The sequence below is a fragment of the Setaria italica genome, chromosome IX (assembly GCF_000263155.2).
Source record: "Setaria italica strain Yugu1 chromosome IX, Setaria_italica_v2.0, whole genome shotgun sequence".
NCBI lineage: Eukaryota > Viridiplantae > Streptophyta > Magnoliopsida > Poales > Poaceae > Setaria > Setaria italica.
In genome coordinates this window covers 56,684,877-56,694,554 of record NC_028458.1, presented here as the reverse complement: position 1 = coordinate 56,694,554, position 9,678 = coordinate 56,684,877, and the positions used below count along the sequence as shown (strand labels likewise).

General features: G+C 43.2%; 1 protein-coding gene and 1 long non-coding RNA gene across 2 annotated transcripts in view; both read left to right on the top strand.

Annotated features, from left to right (window-relative positions):
• The window catches only part of LOC101754597 (cyclin-dependent kinase inhibitor 5), a 4,289-nt gene extending 3,265 nt beyond the window's left edge, over positions 1-1,024 (top strand). Inside the window, exons 2-3 of the mRNA XM_004985722.2 lie at positions 325-534; positions 630-1,024. Of these exons, the coding sequence (XP_004985779.1) occupies positions 325-534; positions 630-699 (280 nt within the window). The 3' untranslated portion in view covers positions 700-1,024. The remainder of the gene's footprint in view (positions 1-324; positions 535-629) is intronic.
• Positions 1,025-2,273: 1,249 nt separating this feature from the next.
• LOC111255793 lies at positions 2,274-4,038 on the top strand. Its single transcript, XR_002675754.1, has 3 exons — positions 2,274-2,807; positions 2,892-3,041; positions 3,128-4,038. It is a non-coding gene; the product is annotated as an uncharacterized LOC111255793 (long non-coding RNA).
• Positions 4,039-9,678: the final 5,640 nt, after the last annotated feature.

Below are 9,678 nucleotides of genomic sequence, written 5' to 3'. Positions count from 1 at the left end.
CTAGCGTTTCGTTTGTATTTGTGATTATTGTCCAAATATTGACTAATTAGGCTCAAAAGATTCGTCTCGCAAAGTACAACAAAACTGTGCAATTAGTTTTTAATTTCATCTACATTTAGTACTCCATGCATGTACCGCAAGTTTGATGTGATGGGGAATCTTCTTTTTGCATAGTGTCAAAGTTGGGAGTTGGGAGTAACTAAACATGGCCTAAACAAGGCCTAAAGCTAGGAGAGAAAAATTGTACATTGCAATGGTACTTGTGCATTTATGGCCCTTTTTTTTATTTGAGTTTTTTTTTACTCATGTCTCTTTTGGTTGCAGGAGTACCAGAGAGACGACACCTTGCAGTTTGATTAGGAACTCAGAGATGATAAGCACCCCAGGATCCACAACTAAAAGCAAAAACAGCAACTCGATGACTTCCCGTCGCAGAATTGAAGCCTCGATCTGCCGGTTCATACCGAGTTCACTCGAGATGGAAGAGTTCTTTGCAGCGGCTGAACAACAGGGGCAGCATACCTTCAGGGAGAAGTACGTCTCGCTTTGTTGTGTTTGTGACTTTTAACATTACCCCCATGTTAACTTTCGCATTGGCTGACATTTGATTACAATCTTGTTCTGATCAGGTATAACTTCTGTCCTGTGAACGACTGTCCTCTGCCGGGACGGTATGAGTGGGCGAGGCTAGACTGCTAGATTTTCAGCACAAGAGCTCCATTGATCTGATATGTCTACAACAATGACTAGTGCCGTGGCCGTGGCGCAACCAACTGGACTGCACTAGCTTTCTTGTCTCTTGTAAAAATTAGAGTAGTTAGCCCGTAGCTGAATGATCTTGTGTAACGAACAGGTGCAGCGCTGAGTTACACCCGGATCCCCAACCTCACTGTAACGTTAACTGCTCGATGCTCATGCTGTAACCGAACCATCTCATGTAGTGTAGTGTTAGGCCTAATCATCTGTTCCTAGTCCTTGAATTAATTTAATGAGTTAGAGTTAGATTTGCATGGCATTTGCCTGATGTTTTCAACTGTGATCTGCCACAAGGCAAGCTCATTCTCTGGTCCAGAAATTGGCATTGCACCACTTTGAACGTGGAGGCCTCATCATGCCACTGAAAGTGAAAGGTCACTGCATGGATGGAACCCGTGGGGCTTCACATGACTTGCATTTGATGTATTGGTGATGCCCCTTTTGAACCTTGAACTGGTTTGGGTTCTCTCCATTGGGAGTTCGGTCTTGTGGCGTGAGTCAGGCACTGTGTGTCGTTTCCTTTGAGTGGTCACTGCATGATGCTTGCCATATGATGCCATGGTGGTCTCACATGGGGCGGCCGATGCATCAGCAGTGACGAATCATTTTTGGAATGTTGCGGGGCAAATGCTGTTTTTTTTAATTTTTAACTCAGGTAACTGGTAAAGTTCATCTTTTCAGTCAACTAGCCCAGCTAGGTCATTGGGGAATTTTCGCTGCCTGCTCCTTGTACCTTTCAGACAAATGTCATTTTTTTCACTTCATCGTTGCCGCTTTCCCGTTTAATCAGTGATAGCTTCCAGCATTGCTGCCTGAAATTGCTGCTGGTTATGGGTAACCTGTTCTTAGTTGCTGTAACAGGCTTTGCCACACAAGGCATATGCCACTTGCTACTGTATCGCCCTTGCGATCCTTTCCTGCAGTGGACTTGCAAATTGGTGCCCCCGGAGTCAAAAGCTGCCGCAAGTTTCCAAGAGCATCAATTATGTTAAGAGAGAATCCAAAACCCAAGCAGGAGCATGCATTTCCTATTCTGGTTTAAGCTAATCCAGCTGGCAAAGTTTAGCTGATCTGCTCAAAATGCTCTCATTTCAGTCAGAAAAAAAGTTTGCACAGTACCCCTCTGCTGTCAGTACTCAGTAGACAGTAGCTTACCCTTCAAAATGTGGCGCCAGATGTTCTTATCATGCTACACTACTTTCCAGCTGGAAATGTGGAGACATTTGCTTGGGAAAGATGCAACAATCCTGTGCCGCTGTCATCTGAAACAAGCTGCTATGTCCTGGCTGCGTATCACGCGCACACCAGCTGAGCCAAGGATTTTGGATGCATCAGACGGCAGCGGCACGGACCTGTTCTGCGATGGTTATCCGGAACAGTCGTTGCTTCAAAACGGTGTGCTGAGGGAAAAAAATTAGGTGGGGACCGTCCGCAAATTCATCGCTGTGCGGCCCCCCGTCTCGAATACGTCCACTGGCGGATCGACGTCTCCGCACGCGCCTCGCTCGCTCGGCTCCTCCACGCATGCCTCGCTCGCTCGGCTCTCCCGTCCTCTGGTTCCGCAGGGGCTAGCTCGCTCGCACGGCTCGCTCGTTCCTCTGATTCCGCGCCTCCTCAATCGCTAGCTCGCCCGGCTCGCTCGTTCGTCTGGTTTTCGCAAGCGCACCGCCCAGTTGCTAGATCTCGCGACCGTCCTCCTCCTCCGTCCACCGCCGGCCACCCCCGCCGCCCTCGAGCCCGGCGGCCGCCCCCGCCACCGTCTCCCTCATCTGCCGGCGTCTTCCTCCGTCGTCCGCCGCCGGCCGCCCCCGCCGCCCTCGAGCCCGGCGGTCGGCCCGGCCACTGTCTCCCTCGTCCGCTGGCGCGTCTTCCTCCGTCGTCCTCCGCCGGCCGGCCCCGTCGTCCTCCGTCATCCGCTGCCGTCTTCCTCCTTCGTCCGCCGCCGACCGTCCCGCCGCCCTCGAGCAAATGAAGGCAACACTAACCATTCAGATCTCAGTTCACAACACTGAAAGAGCACTATGCTGTTTCAGGAGAAAGAAATATAAACGGTATGCTTTCTTGATTTTTGACTGTACGAATGATAATGCTATTTTGCATCTCTCCATCTAATCCCAAAACAACAAATTTATTAGATAATCTGGAACTAGTTCATGAGCCAGAAAATACTGCCAGATCAAGTGGTGAGTTTCTCCAGAGAAGTATGTCAGCAACTGATCTAGATATAACTGAATTGGCACCACAGAACACTCACCATGTTGCTTCAGAAGACGCAGATGTTAAAGGTTTTCCCCTTTTCTTTCTGAATTTAACGTTTATACACATTTGCTAACTTAGTTTAATTAAAGGACTTATCTGTTACCCCTGTCAGATGTTCACGGGGATATCTGTGTTTCACAAGCTGGTGCTGATTTCGAAATAACTGGTGAAGTTGAAGGTTGTATTAAGAAAATTGAAGCCATAGGTGACATGGGGACACATAAACTGGTAGTCCAAGATCCGTCTGATGAGCTGGTAATGCAGAACATTACCAAAAGAATTTCACTGGAGAGGAAACAGGTGAACCGGACTGCGACTCCTCAAGCATCTCATGGAGGCATCTGCTGTCAGAGCTCCCTTTAGTATCTTCGTGGAAATCTTGATATGCAATGCTGAGAAAATCCTTCAGCTCAGCGAAACCATCATGAGCACCGAACCGTGATGCAGAGGCCATTCTCATTCCTTCATGATCAATTGACTGGTTTGTTCTATCCTGCAACAATGCCAAATTCACTGTCAGCTCACAAATGTAGGTCAGATCAACTCTTGTATGCACATACAGCATTGCATCAGGATATGCGGACGGAATATGATACTTACCTCCGAAGAATTCAGCCATCTTGCAACAACAGAGTTTCCCGATCTTCCTAACTGAGGGCATATAGACAATACAGCAACTACACTGACAACATGATTTCGCCTATTGGTTATTGAACTATATATAGATGCAGACAATGCAGCAATACTGAAGATGATCTCTCCAGATGGTACTATCACAAGATGGTGTCCTGCGTCAGAAAATAGGAAGTTTGCAACCTAGATTTTCTTATGCAGTTGTAACATTTTCCACCATTGTCAGATTCTTGTTGTGGCTCCTTCAATTTGAAACAGATTAATGTTGTAGTTTGTACTTTGTAGTAATCACAGATGTACATGATGATCAATGTATCACCTTTTCTTGACATGATCAATGTATCACCTTTTCTTTTGATATGAAATATATATGGATGTGTTGGAAAAAAATATATACTGTCTTAATGTATGAATCTGGCTCAGTAATCCTCTTATGTGGTATAAAAAAGAAGAAAAATGATGGCAGAAGAGGGTACAATATGGTAATCTTAAAAAACAAATTATATGATCCCATAGATAAGTTCACATGTTCCAACCGACACAGCTTAGATGAAAATAAGCATCAGTAAAAATAAATTTCTGCTGTAACACAACTTTGATGAAAATTAAGCATCAGTGAATAAATTTCTGCTGTAACACAACAAGGTTACATATTTTCTTTATTTGTCGGTCCATCAAAATCCAATTTTCTAGCAGGCAGCTGCATTGTGGCAGCTTGATCAACCCCAAGTAAGAGACTTGTATATCCTCCTCTAATATATGGAACACTCATGACAGAAGAATTCCCGTGCATATTGAAGTGTGGTATTGTACTGTTAGCATCAACGCTACCATCATTTAGGTCCTGTCATAGAATATGAAAATGTTTATAAAAATAATATGTAAGCAAATAAATATGAAAAATAAATGCAGTCAAAGCCAAAAGTCTTACAATAAATTTATCTGGACTAGCACCTTCATAACTATTTTCCGCTACATTATTTGATTCTTCTCCTATAGTCAAACACATATAGTTAATAATACAAGTATAGAATAAAATAATAATGCTAGAATTGGTACGATCAATACCTTTCTTTTTAGCAGTTTTCTTCTTCTTGCCTGTATTCTTTTCAAGGGAGATGGTCCCTCGTTTACTCTTTGCACCTTTTACCACCTCAGGAACTCTAAACGATATTGTACCTTTAAATGTATCTGTTGCGAAGTCAGCTGAAACAAGAGGAGCCTCATTCGATTGTTCTTCCATCTTACTTAGATAATTATCTGCATCCAAATCCAACTTATCCATAGCTTCCTCCAAAAGATCAAGAAGTTCTTTTGACTTTGAACACTTCAATGCAATAGATGTTGCCTTCCGTGAGATGCGTGCGGCATGGGTTTTTAAACTTTCCTCCTCAGATCCTTGTTTCTGAATATAAAATCCTCTCTTTGCATATTTTGTCCATCTGTGCTGGATATATTGTGAAGGCAAAATGAAAACATCGTTGACATTGAAGACTTTGAAGGCATGCTTGCACAATATACCTATCAGATATGAATGCCATGTTTCAACAATTTGTATTAGATGCTGTATTATTGCAATTTCAAATTTGAATATATATATATATATATATATATATATATATATATATATACGTACCTATGGATTCGTACTTCCTGCAAGCACATGTAATGGTACTGTCTGCTTTGTTGAATATGACAGTTGCTCCATAATCAGAATGCATATGTGTAACCGTATATGTCAGAATTGACCCTTCGGCTTGCAACAACTTACAAGAGAATGAAAATTGTTTGTTAAATTCTTCCTCAAACTCTTTATACATCCTCCCTGTATATGACTCAGCTGCGGTCTTCAACAGAGGAATATGAGTAACTGGGCTCTTTCGACGTGAATTAAAATCTTCATCCAACTCATTATTACGAAGACTACTGGAAACCTTCTCACATTCTTCAAGAAGTTCCGAAAGACCCAGTTTTCTACGAAATCTTTTCTTGAATACATTATTCATACCTTCGCTCCTTTGGGTCGAGTTCATATCAGCTGTAAACGAGTCACGGTACACAGCAGCCCATTTTGCCCTCAAATCATATAGGTTTTCCATCCATTTGTTGTCCTCAAGGTTGTAGTCACGCAACAATTCATCCCACTTCTTTTTGAAGTAAAACTCCGATCTGTCTTCATAGACACATCTCTTAAAATCAGGTAGAAACTTGTCAGGATGCTTTTGAATTACATGGCCGAGATGTTTAGCAGCATTAAGGTAAATATGCCACAAACAGAGGCGATGACTTGTGTTTGGAAATACATAAGCAATTGCTCCTGCCATGGCCGCGTCTTGATCAGTAAAGATTGTGCTAGGATGTTTGCCTGACATTGCCGTTAGAAAGGTTTCAAATAGCCAAACAAATGATGGTATAGTCTCGTCAAACAACAATGCAGCTCCAAAAATGATAGTTTGCTTGTGATGGTTAGTTCCGAGGAATGGAGCAAAAGGCATTTCAAACTTATTAGTCTGAAATGTTGTGTCAAATGACACAGCATCACCAAAGCATGCGTAATCCATGATAGATTGGCCATCTGCCCAAAAGAAATTAGCTATCCGACCATCTTTCTTGTCTATTTGCATGGCATAAAAAAATGTTGGATCCTCCATCTGCTTACGCTTCAAGTATTCCAGTAGTGTTTCTGCATCATTGGATTCTAAGTACTTCTTACGCTCACGGCCAATCTCATTGTTGCAATCCATCCGTGAGAATGGCACTTTGTCTGCTCCTCCATAAAACTCCTTCATAAACTCAAAAACTTGAGCTGGCTTCATCCCGGATTCCCTCATCTGCCCAATTAGCTTCCTGTCCGCTTCTTGAACACTTCGTTGGGACCTCAGCTTGCCCCTTTTATTTGGACTAGCAAGGTAATGGTTGTGATCAAGTATAACCTTTTGCACCGTCCAAATCCCCTCTTTACTAACACTAAACTGAACACGAGCATCGCAACCCGTCCTTGTAGTGTGCCTTGATGACTCAATTTCTCGATGACCTTCGTTACTGCAAACCAAATATTTCTGACGTAGAGTCCCATCTCCTCGTCGCTTTGTATGGCTCTTTCTAATACTAAACCCAATCTTACCAGCATAGGTGTTGTACATCTCATAAGCTTTATCCTCTGATTCGAAAGCCATTCCAACTTCAGGAACGATCATAGGTTGCACAACTTCATCAGCCATCTGTTGCACATTTAGTCGAGAATTAATGTGACTTACCTTTAGCATACAAAATAAATTACGCTCTCAATTAAATAAATTATTTGTAATTTAGTTACCTTATCTGGTGCTTCATCTCCTATTTCTTCAGGTATCATGCAACACACTCTAATGTTATCGTCGGAGTAGTTCTGTGCAATCTAGCATATATATGGTCATAAATCAGTGGAGGTCGAGGTCATGTAGCACGATCAAACACACACGTAAAAACTCATCGTGATCAAAGAATGTGAAAGAAAATATGTACCTGCGTTGGCTGCATTCCGTTGTGTGCTAGGGCAGGCACAGACGACACCATAGGAGACGAGTCAGGAACGTTGTCCTTCTCCTGGCTTCCTACCGCCATTGCAGCTGCGATATGTGGGGATGCTTCTCCTGCTGTGGAGTTCAGACTGCTATCCTCCTGGCCTCCTTCTCCCATGATAGTTGCTACGGTTGCGATGTTCATCGAAGATTTCTATGGCGGTTGTCCTTCTTTGCCACGGTCTAGGATCGCACAAAGATTGCTTCTCCTGAACTTGGATACGGCGCCGGAAACGGTGGCAGCGTCGGCGGCACGCAAGGGATGCGGTGGCAGACAACGAACGGATCCTCACGTGGAGACGAGAGATAGGGCGGTTCTCATCTAGCGGACGATGGTTTCTGTTTCTGCGCTGGTTTCTGTATCTAGCGGACGATGGTTTCTGTTTCTGCGCTGGTTTCTGTTTTCATCTGAATTTGATGACGAGCCGAGCGAGCTGTCGAGCTACCGAACCACGCGACCGAGCTGAGCCGAGCTGAGGTGTGTGCGGAGGAGCCGAGCGAGCGAGGTGCGCGCGGAGGCGTCGATCCGCCAGCGCAACGAATCGAGACGGGGGCCGCACGGGAGTATTTTGCGGTCCGTTCCCAGGCAATTTTTTTCCGTGCTGAGGGGGGTTCGGTTACTTTTGCTTATTTTTAGCACGTGTCACATCGAATATTTAGGTACTAATTAGGAGTATTAAACGTAGACTATTTATAAAACCCATTACATAAGTGGAGGCTAAACGACGAGACGAACCTATTAAGCCTAATTAATCCATCATTAGCAAATGTTTACTGTAGCAACACATTGTCAAATCATGGACTAATTAGACTTAATAGATTCGTTTCGCCGTTTAGCCTCCACTTATGTAATAGGTTTTATAAATAGTCTACGTTTAATACTTCTGATTAGTATCTAAATATTTGATGTGATGGGTGTAAGCAACCGAAGCAAACCAGGCCTGAATCTCGCCGCAAGTTGTAGTACACGCGTTGCAGGATTTGCAGTGTTGCAGGCTGATGACGGGACACTTCTCAGCTGGAGCTGCCCCAATTTGCAATTTCGCCGTCCTGAGAAAGGCTGTAGCTGGGATGCCATCTCAAATTTAGGTTTCGCTGGATTGCGATTACGAAACTGTAGCCATTCGCCAAATGTTTTTTTTTTATCTGTGACACATCCTCAAAAGATGGTTTGGTGCGCAGCACACTCTATTCCTTGATTTAGTCTCGGGGATACTGTGAATGTGAATGGGTCATTTTGTGCGTAACACATTGTCCCCATTAAACAACTCTTTTGCAGCCTGGGAGGTGAGAAAACAGCAGGTAAAAAGACTAAAATGCCCCTGGCTTTCTAACATTCAAGGGCCATCGGCCAGCCTTGCAGCCACAACATTCAGTCAACATATTTAAGGAGATAAAATTGCAGGAGACAAAATATATGTGGAATAAGTGACTAGCATGTTGTCACAAATTACATAAATTTAGCATGTCAAAAGAGATATATCATTCAGTTTACTTCCACATATACAACCACACACATCAGAAGTTTATGAGATGGTCCAATGCCATTCTTTCATGCACCTCAGCCTCCTCCATTGCAATTTTCCTAGCTCGGCTGTGAAAGAAAACAAAGATTAGGAAAAAAATTAAGTCTGGATGTTGATATCAATAAGAAAAAGATATAGATGTTTACCTCTTAGTTAATACCCCAGGATTACAGTTTAGATCAAACGGGCTAGATGGTGTTGTTGGCACATGCAACTTTAATGATGTACTTGGGTTGGCTGCTACTTCTATGATCACTTCCTTCTTCTTCTTCTTCTTAGTCCTCTTTCTTTTAGGTGTACTCGTGCTGGCTGATACTTTCTCCTTCTTCTTAGTTCTATTACTCTTTGATTTTGGTTGCGCAGGAGGTGGATCATCAAAGTCATACATCGTCTCATTGCAAGTTTTTTTTGCATGTGTCCTAACTGATCACATCTCCTGCATCTCTTTCTTTTCTTGCTGCCACCCTCAACAACTGATTTTATTCTCCTACTCCTTGGTCTACCTGCTACCCTCTTGAGTACTGGAGGCCACAACTTGAATCCTAGGTGTATTTGAGGCCATTGTGTCTTATTTGGTATTGGTTCAATCTAACCTTCATATGCTGATTTGAACTTTGACACAAAGTAACAACTGTCGATATAATCCTCCAACTCTAGACCCCTATAAGAGCATATCAAACTGATTGCATGATTACAAGGGAGTCTAGTGAGCCGCCATCTCTTATAGGTGCAAGTTTTTTGTTCCAGATCAACAGTATGTCTCCAAGGTGTTAAGTCCCTATAAACACCACTGATCTCTGCTATGTGACCAACACCTTTGTGGATTGGATATCCAACCAGTTCTCTACTCTTTGCATTAAGAGCCTTTCTTATGTGTGGCAGCACTTTACTATTCAACTTCATGGCTAGAGTTCTTCTCTGATACAACTTCTCCATGATTTTTT